This window comes from Grammomys surdaster, unplaced genomic scaffold (assembly GCF_004785775.1).
Source record: "Grammomys surdaster isolate TR1022 unplaced genomic scaffold, NIH_TR_1.0 126391, whole genome shotgun sequence".
Lineage (NCBI taxonomy): Eukaryota > Metazoa > Chordata > Mammalia > Rodentia > Muridae > Grammomys > Grammomys surdaster.
In genome coordinates, this window is record NW_021621185.1 from 15,986,493 (window position 1) to 16,004,074 (window position 17,582).

At 40.8% G+C, this 17,582-nt stretch overlaps 1 protein-coding gene across 1 annotated transcript in view; it reads right to left on the bottom strand.

Annotated features, from left to right (window-relative positions):
• Jmy (junction mediating and regulatory protein, p53 cofactor) overlaps window positions 1-17,582 on the bottom strand; it is a 72,615-nt gene that overhangs the window by 14,271 nt on the left and 40,762 nt on the right. Inside the window, exons 5-7 of the mRNA XM_028760179.1 lie at window positions 10,424-10,589; window positions 9,841-10,028; window positions 9,310-9,396 (exon numbers count right to left, since the gene is read on the bottom strand). Of these exons, the coding sequence (XP_028616012.1) occupies window positions 9,310-9,396; window positions 9,841-10,028; window positions 10,424-10,589 (441 nt within the window). The remainder of the gene's footprint in view (window positions 1-9,309; window positions 9,397-9,840; window positions 10,029-10,423; window positions 10,590-17,582) is intronic.

Sequence of the window (17,582 nt, forward strand, 5' to 3'; positions counted from 1 at the left end):
CCATTCCTTATCACAAAAGAAACACTGCAGTGGATTTAGATGAAGCAATAAATTGTATTGTTTTCAATAACCTTTCTGTGCTGAAGGGAATGAGAGTGTTCACCACTGCAAATCCCAGCTATCAACAAGTGGCTCACACCTGTAAACAGCACTTGCAGGCCACGGTAGGAGGATGACGGGCATTCTGGGCAAGACAGTGAAACCTTGTCTCAACAAAACAGAACACCAGCCATCAATTTCCAAATATAGATAAACAGTCAATGATATATAAGATCCCCATTTACAACAGAGAGAATCATTTGGACATCAAGAATAGGCACGCTGGGGTGGAGAGGACTCAGTGAGCACAACACAGAGCAGGCTCAGGTTGTCTTTGTCCCATTCTAAGACAGGAAGAAAAGAAATGGCCCCGGATAGTGATGGCTGTGACATGAAAGCTGCAGTAAGTGCGTCTGCTGAAACAGAGAGAGGCTCAAGACAGCGTGTCACATGCACCCAGAGGCAGCCCAGGAGCACAGCGTTTCCCTGGCACATACGAGCTGCTAAGCTCTATCTCTAGCAGCACAAATCAGTGACAATCACCACAAAATGGAAAAGAACAAGTTTAGAAGACAACATGAACTGAAAATTTCCATGTGGAAACATGGTATTTCTTAACTAGGTCATCTAATATATTCACAACAAAAAAGGCAGGAGAACAGTCATCACCTGATAAAAAGTACTGGATTTCTGTTAAAATATAAACAGAAAACCACATCCAACGAGGAATGGTGGGCCTCAGACTTATTCACTACCACATCAATACTATAAAATACAGGGGCAGTATCTCCAAATTGTGTTTGAGAAGTAATGATTACTCGGGACACCCAACCTGTCCAGTTGTTGGTCAGTCCTGAGACGAGGTCTCTCTATGTAGCCCTGGCTGTCCCAGAACTCACTCTGTAGACCAGGCTGTCCTCAAACTCAGAGATCTGCCTGCCTCTGGAGTGCATGCACCACCACTAGCTAGCTAACCTGTTCTTTTTGTGCAAAGGAAACAAGAAGACATTCTCCAAACAGGGATTTAAGAAAACATCAGAACACTGTCCTGAAACAGTTCCTAAATGAAACCGCAGGCATTCCAGAAGGAATGAATGTACTTAGAAGAGCTGAGCAGAGGGACTGCCCATAAGCCATGCACTTGCCCAGCTCTACAGCTGAATCTCAACCGCGAGGTAGAATGTGGGATTTTTACATCAAAATCCATAGCACGCTCAACAGAAATGGGAACTGTGAGGAAATTCTCTTCCTAGCATTTATGTAAACAGTGGTCCAAATGTTTAATGCGTTCCCAACTATCCTTGTAAAGAAATCTATAAAACTCTAGAAGTTATTTCAAAATCATGATTAAGACCTCTTGCTAAAAGTAGCAACAATGCTGGAATTCATCTTTTTAGCTTGTAGCTTTTCTTTGGGTTGTTTTATTCTTCTATAATAATAACACATCACTGTGTATATTATACACAATAAAGGTTTTCAATTGGTTGAGATAAACGCTGCTTGTCAAGATGCTAAATTAAAACTGCTCATAATAAACGTAAACACCTGCCTCTGCCTCCCAAGTGCTACGGTTAAAGGCATACGCCACCACCACCAGGCATAACAAATCAGGCACTAGAAAGAATGATGTAATTTGTTAAAATATCTTCCAAATAACAAACCAGTAAGAAAGGCTGTTTAAGAACTAGCCCATGTTCTTCTTGGTCACTTGCTGCTTTATGAGCCTACACACTACGTCTCACACACCAGGGCAAGGGTGGAGCTGGCATCCTTTTTCTTTTAGCTCATGTTAGGTCAGGACTCTATGAACCTCAACCTTGGTTTTTTGATACAAGGTCTCACAATGAAGTTCAGGTTGGCCTTGAACTCAGCATGCACTGTGCTTGGCTACTAGAGTGGGGATTTCTAGGTGGAGGTAGAGCATCAACATGGTAGGAAAGAAGAGTACCAGTTTTCTAATTTGGCCATGATGGAGGTAGGGAGTGGGATGTTACCCTTTAAATTGGGAATGCATGAGAAGAAGAGGTTCTGGGTTAGGGAGTGGGACAGACAAGTCTGATGAGCTATTAAGACAACCTGGATATGCGGTTGAAGGAACGAACGGGAGATACTATCCTTAGGATGGCAGGTTTAGCCCATAGATGAAAAAAGTTCTTAAACGTTATGTGCAGCGGATAGCATGTAAAGGGAAGTCAGGTCTTCTCAGCTGGAAGATGAATAGATGAAGTAGTATTTTATTAACTGTTTGGTTGAAGGGCAGGTGACTAATTCACACTTGATTAGGGAATGTCTTGAAGAAGGTCTGAGTGTCCATCCTGTCTCCTAATGGGTAGCACTGTCATACATTTTCAGAGAGGCTGGACACACTTTATGTCTTGGTGGTAGTGGGGCAATCCTTTGGATAAGTGTTAGTTCCGTGAATTAACAGCACAGGACAGGAATTGTGAGTGACTAATTAAGAGCACACCTGCCTTTCTTCCTCTTCTATTAGCTGAGCCAATTATTATTACTAGATATAGAAGCCAGGCCTCTCTTCTTGGGTCTCAGACACAGACTCACCACATCATCTTCAAGGATTCCAGGCAGAAAAACAAAGAGAAAACATGCTTTCAGGTCCACATTAACAGCAAACATAAAGCTCCAGGCAGCTCTTCCCTTAGATAGCAAAGCTCAGGACCATTTAAGAACAGTGAATTAAGAACACACCCTACCTTCTGTCCCTTAAGCCACACATTTCTGTTCCGCAGATAAATTTTACACCCTCCCACCCAGCTGAGTCAGTGAAATGAAGGAACCATTCCAAGCCTAGTGCACATCTGGCAATCACCTGGAATATGGAGTTAGCTTGCATTTTCCTATATTCAGACACATACCATGGATTACCAAGAGAACAGAGTCTGGAAGTAATGACTGGAGTGGTGAAAAGATGGTCACTGCTTGGAGAAATGTTTTCTCCAGCACTGTAGTGAGATGGCTAGAAGAAAACTGCATTATCCAAGAGACTTGGATGGAGCTTCCACTGTGAGCCTGCATCTTTATCTATGTGAGTCAAACGCACACAAATTCAGGAGAATGAATTAATCATATTGCTGATCTGTTGGCATCTGACGCAGCTTCGTATTGGGTCTTTCAGAAGGCAGTCATGATAGGTCCCCTTTTGTGAGCAAACCAGTAGTAGTGTCAGGCTTGGGTCTCAACCCCCTGAGTTGGATCCCAATTTGGGCCTGTCACTGGATCTCCTTTTCCTCAGTCTCTTCTCCATTTTTGTCCCCGCAGTTGTTTCAGACAGAAATAATTCTGGATCAGAGTTTTTGACTGTAGGATGGCAACCCCATCCCCTCCACTTGATGCCCTGGCTTCTATTGAAGGTAGGTTCTACAAGTTCCCTCTCCCCACTGTAGAGCATTTCATGATGGATTAAAGATCTCAATATAAAACTAGATATACTGAACCTAATATTAGAGAAAAGTGGGAAATAGCCTCAAACTCTTTGGCACAGGGGAAAATTTCCTAAACAACTCCAATGGCTCAGGCTCTAAGATCAAGAATTGATAAATGGGACCTCATGAAACTGAAAAGTTTCTGTAAGGCAAAGGACATAGCCTATAGGACAAATCAGCAATCTACAGATTGGGAAAAAAATCTTCACTAACCCCACATCTAATAGAGGGCTAATATCTAAAATATATAAAGAACTCAAGAAGCTAACCACCAAGAAAGCAAACAACCCAATCAAAAATTGGGGTATAGAACTAAACAGAGAATTCACAACAGAGAAATCCCAAATGGCTGAGAAGCACTTAAAGAAATGTTCAAAGTCCTTAGTGATCATGGAAATGCAAATCAAAACCACCCTGAGATTCCACCTTAGACCAATCAGAATGGCTAAGATCAAAACCTCAGGTGACAACACATGTTGGTGAGGATGTGGAGAAAGAGGAACACTTCTCCATTGTGGTGGGATTGCAAACTGGTACAACTACTCTGGAAATCAATACAGAGGTTCCTCAGAAAATTAGAAACAGATCTACCTGAAGACCCAGCTATACCACTCTTGGGCATATACCCAAAATATGCCCCACCATGCCACAGGGGCTCATGTTCCACTGTGTTTATAGTGGCCTTATCTGTGATAGCCAGAAACTGGAAACAACCCAGATGTCCCTCAACCAAAGAATGAATACAGAAAATGTGGTTCATTTACACAATGGAATACTACTCAGTTGTTAAGAATGAGGACATCATGAGTTTTGCAGGCAAATGGATGGAACTAGTAAATATCCTGAGTGAGGTAACTCAGACCCCAAAGGACATGCATGGTATGTACTCACTAATAAGTGAATATCAGCCAAAAAGAAAAAAGAAAAAGTAAAGGATACCCAGTATATGATCCACAGAATTCAAGAAGGCTAACAAGACGAAGGGCCCAAGTGAGGCTGCCTCAGTCCCTCTTCTGAGGGAGAAGAAAGCAATCACAGAAGAGGGAAGAGAGGGAAGGACCTGGGTGGAAAGGGGGACAGGAAGGGGAAGAGGGGAACCTGATCTGGTATTAGGTGAGGGAAAAGGACTGGAGCTCTAAAGGGCCAGTAGAAAGAATGGAAAACAGGCAACCTAGAGAGGTAGGAGGTAGGGGGACCCTCCACAGTGCATCAGAGACCTAGGAGGTGAGAGACTCTCAGGACTCAAAGGGAGAGACAACTTTTTAAAAATTCATCTATTTTTATTTTATGTACATTGCTGTTCTGACTACATATATGTCTATATAAGGACATATGCTGGATTAACTGGAACAGGAGTTACAGACACCTGTGAGCTGCCATATGGGTGCTGGGAATTGAACTTGGGTCCTCTGGAAGACTAGCCAGTGTTCTTAACCACTGATCCATGTCTCTAGCTCCCAGAAGGTTCTCTCACTCTTCCATTGGGAACCCCATAATCAATTCAACGGTTAGCTGTAAGCATCTGCCTCTGTATATGTCAGGCTCTGGCAGATCTCTAAGGAGACAGCTATATCAGGCTCCTGTCAGCATGAACTTCCTGGCATCCACATCAGTGTCTGCTTTTGGTGACTGTACCTGGGATGGATACCCAGGTGGAGCAGTCTCCAGATGACTCCTCCTTTAGTTTCTGTCCCACACTTTTAGAATCAGTTCTTTCCTTCCACTGTAGGATCTTAGGCATCAACTCAGGTCACAGACATATATGGCAAGCACTTTTATCCACTGAGCTCTTGCCAGCCCCAATAATGCAGTGTTTTAAGAGAATCTGAGGCAGGGATTGGACATGGCACAGTCAGAACACAGAGAGTGTGTTGATATACCCAGTAGGCCTCCATTGGAGAAAACTGAACGTTGCTTTGCCAGGCAGCTTCTTGGTCAGTGCTGTGACCCCATGTGGCTTGAGCCTGTGCACACTTTATACATGGTGCCACAGTTTCTGTGACCTATTCAGTTCATCAGTCCTGTTGAATCTGGAAGACAGTTTCCTTGGAGAAATCTATCATCTCTGGTTCTTAGGATCTTTCCATCTTCTCTTCCATACAGGTAGCACCCTGTGCCTTGAGGGCAGGAGTGTGATGAAGACAACCCGTTAAGGACAGAGTGGTCCAAAGTCTCTGTGCACTCTCCAACTGTGTGACTCTGTACATTTATCATTAAAAAAAGGTGCGTCTCCAATAAGAGTTAATCAAGGCACTGACCTATATCTCAGCCTGGTGTGATCTTTTTATATTTTTTGATACAGTTTTACTAGACTGTCATGGCTGAAGCCAAATCTGTCCTCAAACTTAGAATCCTTCTGTCTCAGGTTCCAGAATGCCACTAAGATTACAGGAATATACCACATGTCCATCTTAAATATATTTTTGGTGTTTGATTTAAGACAGAATCTTTCTATGTAGCCCATGCTGCTGTCAATTTTCCAGTGATCTTCTGCCTCTATTTGCTAAGTGCTAGGATTATAGTTGTGCACCACCATATCTGTGTAGGAAGTTTTTAATGAGAAAAAACAACTTGTTTTCTGACCACATTTTTCATGTTTACTGATTTGTTCAGGGTAGTACTAGTCAGCAAGGAAGGCACATGCTTTCTTCAGGTCATTTTTAGTGTTAATATTAGATACTGAACGACCTCACAGCTGTACTTTTAAGTTATGTAGTTTCTATGAAAAACTGTCAACAATACAGTTAATCTATTAGGAGTTATATTTTAAACGATATATCACCCAAGAAATTCCAACAAAGAGAGGCAATAACCAATTGTAATCGAAGGTTTTGGGCATGCGCAACCCGTGGCTTATGAGCCATGCATACGGCAGCTGCTCTGAATATCCAACACAAAAGTGTAAACTTATAGCATTCTGAGATCAGGGAGACGGCATGTTTTGACTGAATCTTCAGAGGTAATTCAAAACGGGCATGGCAGGAGCCGACTCCCACCCCTCACCATGTGTGCTTTACAGTGACTTACTTTGTTTCTATTCTCCTGTCACATCACGTGCTCTACCTAATACTGATGTGTGGCCAAATTTTAAGATAACATTTATCTCTGAAATCCCTGTAGATTTTTACTTCTTTCTCTCTGTCCTTATAAAATTCTTCGGGGAACGGTCATTTAAAAAGGAACAAATTTAAGAAAGAATGTCGGTAACTAAGCTAATAACGCAGGCACAGATGGGAGTCAGAGTGCCCTCACTCCCCAGCTGATCCCATGTATAACTATACACAGCACTGTCTGACCCACAGACACAGACATGAAAAACAAAGGGGCATTAATTAATTTGCTATTTCTAGCTAAGAGAAAGACAGTCATATAATTTAAGGACAAGTGATTAATTTCCTGTTTAATTATGATAAGGGACAGCTTTAGCTAAACTGTGCCAAATTAGCTTAAAGAACTAAAGATGAACTAAAGTTTACTGACCTTTAGTGTGATGCCAAAGGAAGAAAAAAAAGCTTTAAAATAAGCAAGGACAGAGAAATAACCATCCTGGCATTTTTAGTACTCAATTATTTATAAGCTACTTATGTTGACTAAATATAGATATACCAAATCCCACTGCTATCAGAACTCACTGTAAATATGATACAGTACAAGAATGGGAAGGAAGGAAATTCCGTGTGTGGCTCACATAAAGGAAACTAGTTACGCACAGCAATCTGGGAATTCAGGGCAGCAGCAATTCCTCAACGTGACCAACATGACATCATACCTAATGGTAAGAAGACAGAGCTAGAAAGAGCTAGAAACTGGAAAAGGTCAAGGTGTTCCCCCTCATCTATCTTTTCTTATATCAGAATAAAGAACCTAGTTAATGCAGTTAGACAAGAAAATGAAACGAAGTTACACACATTGGCAAGAAATAAAATTATGTAGAAATCTGTGTAGAAGTAAACAAGAAAATCAACACAGAACAGCAGAGTAAACCGTTACAGCACAGACGCTATACATGAACAATTCCTAGCACAACAACCAGAATTTGAAATCAAATGTAAAATACTACTAATCCCCACAAAGACAAAATTTACCACTACATTATTATTATAAGATTTAAATGAAAAAAGATATAAAATTCTGATAAATAAGAAAATTAGTCCTTGTTTGTAAACAGTAAAATTCAATAAAAATAAATTGTTTCTTCTCAGTTTTATCAAAAGGTTCAAAACAGTCCTAATCCAAACCTTGCAAATTATCTTGTGGTATTCTAAAATTTAGGCAGACTGCAAGGAAAAGACAGCCTCCGAACAGACCCATGGAGACAAGATCACCTGACCTTTGGGCAAAAGCAATGCAGTGGAACACAAGCAATTTGTCCAACAAGTGGTGCTGAGGCAAACAGACACAAACATGCCAAAAGTGGATGTGTGTGCCTTAGACTTTCCGTACAACTTAACTCAAGACGGGTCATAGACACATGTGGGATATGTAAAGCACAAAAGCCCTACAGAGACACATCATGGCATGAAACACAGCAATTAGGAACTCAAAATTTGCTCAAAGTAAAATCTCTGCAGTGAACACTGTTAGGGACTGAGGGATAACCATATACTAGGGAAAACACCACAACAGACATCTGATAAAGAACTCTTTCAAAACTCAACAATGAGAAAAGAAAAGCTCATTTCAAAAATGAACAACAAAAGCCAGAGTGGCTGTATATCTGGGAGGGGGAAGGAGGAGGTTCATCTACATGGCAACTTTAAGGTCATGCTCTACCTAACATCTTGTCAAAAGGTAACAAAAATCCTGAGCAAAGATCATATAAAAACCACGCTCAACACCATGTCATTTGGGAATGTGAACTAAAACCACTGAGATATTACTATCCCTATTAGAACAGCTATCATTCTGAAATCAACAAAAAGGGTTTGACAATATAGAGCTCTCATTTACTGCTGAGTAAGTGCACACTAGCACATTTACTTTATAGAACAGCTTGGCAGTTTCTTAAAACAATACAATCTTATCCTAGTGTCCAACAATCAAAACTTTAAATCTGCATTATTAAGTGAAGTAAGTCAACCTGAATATGCTACATGTGTATATTCCAGACATACATAGGGCAGTAAATCTGTTCGAATCTATAGTCACAGATTTATGTCATTTTACATCTGATCTCATCATACCAGGAAAGAACTTTGGACAGTCAACGTGCCAACACTGACGCTACTAACTGTAACACATGTACAACCGGAGTAGCAATAGAAAGCTGGAGATGCAGCTGGGAGGAGGGACACAGAGGAACTCTCATATGTACGATTTATTTTTGCCTAAAACTGATCTCTCATTCATTCAAACAAAAACATTCAGTTGCTAACATCTAGTGACACAATTCTCATACTCTTGATATTTACCCCTCTTCAGACACAAGGGTAAAGAGAATCTCTTATACTGTATAGAACCATCACCTGTCAGTAAAATGTCTTTGGTCTATTAGCATAGGCAGAAAATATGAAAGTAGATACAGAGAGTATCCAGTACAGAGAGGATTCCTGGGAACAGAGTCAGTAGCAAAAGAGGAACTCTGAGGAGACGGTCACTAAAGCTGATAAGGCACACACGTGGCACACACAGAATAGGAATAAACAGGATAAGTAAGTCTTGAGCTAGTCAGAGAACAGAGCCAAGGCAACTGGCCTAGGCATTTACTCATAAGTAAGTCTCAGAGCCATTATTTCTAGGAACAGTAGAGAGGTGGAAAACCCCGAGGTTATAGATGGCGTAAGCACACACACTAAGATCTGGTTCCAAGGCCCCAGGAGCCCCTACTTACTAGCTGTACTGTATGATGGGCTCTGTAGTCATCTTCACTCTGAAAACGCTGCTGGAACTTTTCGTGGTGTTTTGCAATACAAATTTCCTAGAAAAATATAAAATGTGTTTTAACTAAAGTGAAACTTAGAAGGACCACAGCAAAGTTTATGAGACTTGTTTTAATTAAAAGCACAAGAGCTAATGAAGACTAGCTCCTCTCTCCTTCACTACAGACCACTAAAATCTACTCTTCCTAGACCTCTGCAACACCCCAACCTCACTAAGTAAGGCTATGATACTGACTTCTTTCCACCAGAACCTCTCCTGCAGAGATGCAGAAGCCATGTCTGTTAGCAAGTCACCCTCAGAACAGCTAGAGAGCGACCGTTCAGGTGTATGTAGAGGACACCTCTAAGAGACAGCTTTAAGGGAAGGAGCTGAGAACAGGTAATGGACCTTTAGTTTTAAGAATGGGAGTAATGACAAATCATATAACAATTTGAATCATGGATCAAGGATAAAGTAATGAACTAAAACAAGATTTCAATACCTTTTTATTTCTGAGGTAGGCTTTCTTGGCTGAGACACGGCCCCTTCTTGCTTCCAGCTGGCGTGCCTTCTGCTGCAGTTTCTGCAGCTCTTCCCTCTGTGCGTGCACAGATGCTGCCATCTCTTCCTTCTCCAGCATGGCCTCCATGCTTTCGTAAGTGTCATAGTATACCACTTCATCTCTCTTTTCTGTTATACAAGTATTGGACAGGAATGAGATTCTTTGTTAAGTAGTGAATGAAGGTAAAGAAACAGACCTTGAATTAAATTATGCAAAATATTTAGCAGTGTCTGGTACACAGCAAGTGTTCAATAAATAGTCCTCACTCTCCCACATACCACATATGCAAAACTGCAAAAATTTCTGATTCTAGATGAAATATCCTTTAACAAAGTAAGTATGCTGTGAAATACTCAAAAGCAATGCGCAGCCCAAATTATTGAGTTTACAAAACCATCTGAGTTCAAGGGCTACTCTGAAACAGTTTTTGATCTTAGGAGAAGCACAGCTGGGATCCATGTACTTTCGCCATACACTCTATCTTTTGTGGACGTCTACGGCTAAGGTTAAATGCATACCATACCTGATATAAGTCTTTTGATGCTCTCCAGCTGTGCAGTTAATAATAACTCTTCACACTTCAAGATTTCAAACTGTACTTCATACAACTGAAGTTGCAGGTCATAGTAGTCAGATTCTAGCTGATCCAACTTCGCTATAGCTTCTGTACCGCCCTGTAAGCTTTGCATCTGAAGTGAAAATGACACCATTAACTGCTTTAGGAAAGAAACGAGTGCCATGCAGTGGTAACACACGCCTTTAGTCCCAGCACCCAGGAGGTAGAAAGGCAGGAGAATCTCTGATTTTGAGGTCAGCCTGGTCTACAGAGTGAATTCCAGAACAGGCAAGGCCATGTGGGGGTGGGGGGAGGGGAGAAACAGATGAATAAACAAACAAGTGAATGTATTAAGTAAAAATGACAGTCAGAGCCGGGCAGTGGTGGCACACGCCTTTAATCCCAGCACTTGGGAGGCAGAGGCAGGTGGATTTCTGAGTTTGAGGCCAGCCTGGTCTACAGAGTGAGTTCCAGGACAGCCAGGGCTACACAGAGAAACCCTGTCTTGAAAAACCAAAAAAACATAAAAAGACAATCAGATTTCTGAGCTGTGTGTGGAACTGATGAAGCAGAGAAGATCACTTAAGGCCAGGAGTCCGAGGATCGCCCGGAGAACACAGGCCTCGTGGCACAGGCTTGAAACTTGAAACTTAGGAGGTGAAGCTGTTCATCAAGTCAAGGCCAGCCTGCTAAAGAGTTTGTTCAAGGTCAGTCTGACAATTTACTGAGACATTTATCTCAGAATAAACAGGGAGCTTGTTCACATTTAGGGAAACAATTTATTATCATCTTAAAACAAATGTCAATGGCTTGTCTTCTCAATTCAAAAGCAGATGCTAAGTTACAGGGTTCCCTTTCCACACAACAAACATACAAACTATGGAGGCAAACTTAGGTGGTTATGAGAGAGTGGTTAGGCCACACAGCCGCCACTCCCCTCATGCCTTGGTCACAGCACAGCTTCCTGGACCTGTTGGCTGGAGAGTGAGTACACTTTAAGTAAATGAATCTGAGAGAATTGATTTAGATGTGAAAAACCCTTGCAATCTATGAACTGTGGTCACTATTATTTTTAGTAACAAGCCTGTTGTCTCTAACAGAAATGAGTGTATCTGCTCTGAATTCTCCTTGCTAAAATCCTGATCCACTTGGCTGGAATTGTCAATGATGGAATACAGCCTCAATGCTTTCCGGGATGGCTCTGAAATTTAAATAAGATAATATACATGAAAACTAATGAAAGGCCTAAAATACTTGAAAATTTCCATTTTGGGAGGGAGATAGAAAGGTGGCTCAGTAGTTAAGAGCACAGGCTAGTCTAGGCTTTCTGCACCCATATCAGATGGCTCATAACTCATACTCCAGGGGATCTTATACCCTCTTCTGGACTCACGTGCACATACATATACAAATAAGTTAAAATGATAAATGTATGTTTAAATTTTTCCTTGGGACTAGAGAAAAGGCTCAGTGGTTAAGAGCACTAGCTGTTCTTCCAGAGAACCCAGGTTCAATTCCCAGCACCTACACAGCAGCTCACAACTGTGACTTTATTCTAACACTTTCTTCTGAACTGCACACATACCTATCATGTCCATGATATACACACAAACATGCAGTCTAAATACTGACATACATAAAAGTAAATAAATGAAAAACCCAATCAATTCTCTTTCTTGAGTAGCTCCTGCAAAAACAGGTTAGATGGCAAAAAATTAAAGTAATATAAAATAGCTTTTATAGGACAAACTAGACATAATGTATATTTTGGAATATTTCTAAAAAAACAGATTGGCTTTTTAAAAGTAATTGCCTTTCCCCATTCTATTGTGACCACCTGAGTTTGGCTCCATAGTTTGTATGTTTGTTGTGTGGATCTGCTTTTGAACTGAAAAGACAAACCACTGACATTACGTTAGGGTGATAATACATTGTTCCCCTACATGTGAACAAGCTGTGATGTAGACACTGAACGTTTTCTTTGGGGTAAGTTATATTAAAGCTTTTTCTCCACTGTTTTATGACGTACTGTGTCGTTTTTGTTTTCCCCTTATGTGTAAGAGGTGTCCTTCTCTTCTCTTTGGTTCTATGCATATTTTCTAAAAGTATAGATATTTTGTAAAAAGGCTCAGTGTTTGAATACTTGCGTAGCATATATGAAAGCCTAGGTTTAATCTCCAGGAATGAAAGAGGAAAAATATTACAAACCCAGTCTCCTTGCCTGAGGAAGGACTCAATTTCTTGTCTGTGTCTTGGGCTGTGTCCAGCACAGCTAAGCTCCTTGGGTTAGAGCTCTCTGACACGGCCCATGCAAAATGACACGTTATCTCTCCATAGCAATCTCCATAGCTTCCCTGAGTGCTCATGAAATGCTGAAGTGGGTAAACAGCTAAGGCAGAGGAATGACATCTTCCTCCTCTGTGGGGTCCCCTCCATAATACTTACACAATGCCTATCAGATTGAGTTAGAGTGGATTAGTTAACACTGTGTTCTCTTTCTATGCAGGCATTATATTAGATGTTTCACATAGACCAACTCATGGGATCATGACACCTAGAAACTAGACATCACCATTTTCTCAAGAAGTAAGAAGTAAGCTTGCAGAACTGAGACTCACAGTGTTGTTCTGTTCAGCATGGCAGCTACTAGCTACAAGTGGTATTTTTATTAAAATAAAAATGTGATTGCGCTGGGCGGTGGTGGTGCACGCCTTTAATCCCAGCACTTGGGAGGCAGAGGCAGGTGGATTTCTCAGTTCGAGAGTTTGAGGCTAGCCTGGTCTACAGAGTGAGTTCCAGGACAGCCAGGGCTACACAGAGACACCCTGTCTCAAAAAAAAAAAAAATGTGATTGCTTATGAGATGTTCTGATGGACCAAGATCTTAAATATGCATACAATAATGTTCAATATTTTATGTATTAAAGTAAAACTGAAATAGGAAAATATAAACTTAATTCTAACTTGCCTACATGCTTTTAGAGAAAAGCTGAAATAGATGAGTTGGCTTCAATACACACACACAGACACACACACACACACACACAGACACATACACACACAACGAGAATATATTTACTCAGAAATCAAAGATTTCTTAAATTAAGATAATCAAGATTATCTTAAATTTTCTGTTGTGAAAGAGAAAGCGCTGGTAAGAAAGCTTTGTACATGAAGGTGGGCTCCTTTCTGGAGTTTTCTTATGCATCTTCTGCTAACCAGAGGATAAAAGCTCTCTGAGAACTGAACTGTTACTGTGCTTTCTATAACTCGTCTCTTAATGGCATCCTAACTTTAGTATCTTCTACTTCAATTAATAACTATAAAGAAAATAACCTAAGCTTAAATCAAAATCAAAACAAAAGAAACAGTGCTTAATCTGTATTAATCACCATTCTGCTGCTGTGAAGAGACATCATGACCAAGGCAATTCTTATAAAAGCAAGCATTTCCTTGAGGACAGCTCAGAGTTAAGTCCTAATCCCTCTCAGGCAGTGTTGCCCCTTAGTGACTAAGCATCCAATGTGAGCCTATGGAGATCAGTCTTTACTTGAAAAGGCCACCACACATCTTTAATGTTGAATAAATTCAAATGCCAAATAGAGCATTGCTCAAGAGAGTATCATTATCTAAGTGTTAATTTGGAAAATGTATTTCAAGTTCATCATTATTCTCATGAAAAGCATTCCTAATTATATTAATTCATAATTTTAATCTTTAAGTTTATTATCAAGAACTTTGTTTTTAAAATAACTTAAGTAAATAGTGACTTGTTTATGAGTTACAATGATTTTATCTTCCAACAGGTAATTTTCTACTACTTCAGTATCTTTCTCAGACAACACAAAAAGAGCTGGATTATTTGGTCCTTTCTCTTCCTGTCTCTTCCCACTTCAAAATGCAATACTGACTTTTTTTTTTCTTCAAATCTCCAGCACTCAGAAAGCCAGCCTCTGTTGTACAAGGTAAATTTCAGGCCAGCCAGGACTACCAAGACCTTGCTTGGGATGGGTTTAATATTTTACATGTGTTATTTTTCTTATGAGTAACACACACACCTTAAATTACGGCAATTAAATCTGACAGTATATCACAGTTAAACACATATAAAGCACAATACCTATATTATAGACACAACAAGCATAAACTTGGCATGAATGACTAACTGGCAATTTTTTAAAATACTCTGAAGAATTCAGACACATAATGCAGACTATTACAGTCATGGATACAGCTTAAGAGAAAATGACGACAGACTCACAAACTCTAGACCTCTAGTGCGGCCTCCTCCTTCTCTACACTGGAGGTCTATTTATAAAAAGCTGTACTTTCTAATGTTAGGGGTCAGGTGTCTTTGCCTTTGGCACCCTGTATTGCCAGAACAGCTCAGAATCAGACAGATCGTGTCAACACTAAGTAATGAGATGAAGGTAAAGTCTACTTCACAAGCAGGCTAATTTAAAAGAAAATCCAGATAGCCAAAAAACAAGAAGGAACCAGCTCAATAAAGGGAGACGGCAGTAGAAATGCCTCAGGGAGATATGGGATGGGGCTGAAATCCTTCAGAAATTGAATACAAAGTGTAAATTGTCCCAAAGTCAAATTTTACCAACAACTCAAATAAGAAAACATAAGAGGGAAAAATGTAAGAGGAAAAAGTCATGTTTTAATTTAACTAACAAGAAGACAGCTTTCTAAAGTACAGCTATGAGCCCTTATTTTCAAACAGAGAAGCAACATTGACCTCTGGCTTCTACAGATATACATACACACACACACACACACACACACACACACACACGGGGGGGGGCCCGGGGGCGGGGGGGCAGAGGGGGAAGGGAGGGGAGGGAAGAGGAGAGGAGAAAAAATTGTAAATGTAGCCTATGTGGGGAAGACAGGGCAGGAAGTAAATTGAGTTATTAATAGCTATCACTTACTGAATCCTGAGGAAAGCACTGATTTTGTTGAATTAACTGAGAGGCTGTGGTAGAATGAGTAAGACTGACCCCCGTAAACTCCTATCTAAGTTCCTGGTCACTAGAGAGCAGCACTAATGTGAAAGGATTAGAAGGGCTGGGATTGGAGTAGATGTGGCCTGAAGGAAGTGTGTCACTGGGTATGAACTCTGAGGTTTCAAAAGCCCACACCACCACGATGTGGCTCTCACCTACTGCTCCATGCATGTCACCATGCTCCCTGTCATGAGACAGACTAAGCCTCTGAAAATGTAAGCACAACCCCAAATTAAATGCTTTCTTTTATAAGAGTTGCCTTGAGTATGGCATCTCTTCACAGCAACAGGAGTTACTAGGACAGAGGGGTAATTGAATTCTGTGGAATTCCAAAAGGTACAGGGAAAAAACAAACAAACAAACAAACAAGAATTAAACATAGCACCAAAGTTTGGAGGACTCAAGTGCCTTTAAGAATTCTGAGTCCGTGAAGCTAGACAGGTAGTTCCAGAGTTAGGAACCCTTGCTGTTCTTCTAGAGGAGCCGAGTTTAGGCCCTTTACTAGAGACGTGCTATGGGGAAATAAAGGAATCTGTTTTTTCAGCAGAACTATAACATGCAGCACTCTAGGGTGTAAGACAGGAGGGCTGCAACCTCAAGGCCAGGCAAAGTTACAAAGGGAGATTCTATCTTATATATTTAAGAAAAAAGTAATACCTATTAAAAAGGTAGTATGTGCTAAAATAAACAACTATCCCAAAGTATTGAAATGATAAGGAAAAGCAAGGAGAAATGTCCAAAATTTAATAGACACTTAAGATGTGTGCACCGGTGTTTTGTCTTTGTGTATCAGTGTACCATAGGTGTGCAGTGCTCACAGAGGCCAGCAGGAGGCAACAGATTCACCAGGACAGATTCATAGGGCCCATGCTTGTGCTTTTTTGTTTTGTTTTAAATGTTTGAGTGCCTGTGGTTCTAAGTGGTTTTAAGCTGGTTGTTGTGGGTGCTGGTAAATAAATTTGGCTCCTCGAGAAGAACAGCAAGGGTTCCTAACTCTGGAACTACCCGTCTAGTTCCACGGACTCAGGATTCTTAAAGGCACGTGAGTCCCCCAAGTTATAGCCAGCTAGGCATCACATGGATGCTAGAAATCAAACAAGGTCCTCTGCAGGAGCAGGAGCCTGTATGTAACCACTGAGCCATCTCTCCATCCCTCCACAAACATTTCCTTACCTGTCAATTTCTCATGCTGACAGTATTGCCTCCACAACTGAAGTCAGCTATAAGCATCTAGATCACCTTCTGAGGTTTATCTTCTACATTATCCTCAATCTCCAGTTACTACTCAAAGTATTCTGTCCTCATTTTCAAAAACAGACTTCTTAATATTTACTGCTTCTAATACTTACAGAAACCATCAACAGAAGGGGTGTGTGTGTGTGTGTGTGTGTGTGTGTGTGTAAGAGAGAGAGACAGAGAGACAGAGAGAATGCCTTTTCATTAAAGGCAATCTGTTGCAGACCAGTGTTAGGGTTGGTCTGGTACTGCTGCTATGTATTCAAATGCTAAATAGCCTGGTTGCAGTCCAGAAGAGCACGTGTAAACTTTGCTCAATTTTATACTCTAACTGCTTAAATAAAAGTGGCCAACAGTCAATTACTGGGGAGAATAGAGGTAGGTACGCTTCAGTTCCCAGGCTGGGAGTAGCAGATAAGGACCACAAGGAGAAGAAAGAAGAAGATAGAGGGAGCAAGAAGTCACCATTAGACAGGATGGATCAGGAGCACATGGCAGAGAGACATGCACCCTGAGGACAGACTGGTGGAACAAAGCAGCCCTGGAGAGACTCAAATTGCAAGTAACTTGAGAAGGACAACTGGGAAGAGCCAGTATAGTAGAGAAAAATAGTTTAGGGGTAATATCCCAGTAAGTATGCTAAAGCTGATTAAATAAATTAATAGTTATTAAATACCAAACAACCCAGTTTAATCATAAAGGAAGGAAGTTTAAAATAACGACTCAGGAGGTAAACAAATAAATCTAATAAAACAGTCTTAGCATTCTGAAGCAAAGCATCAGCAGCAACAGTGAGGTCAGGCTGTCCTTGGGCATGTGAGAACAAGGTGGTGATGAAAGGAGCATCAAGGTTTCCTTAATGAAGACAGTCAAAAGAAC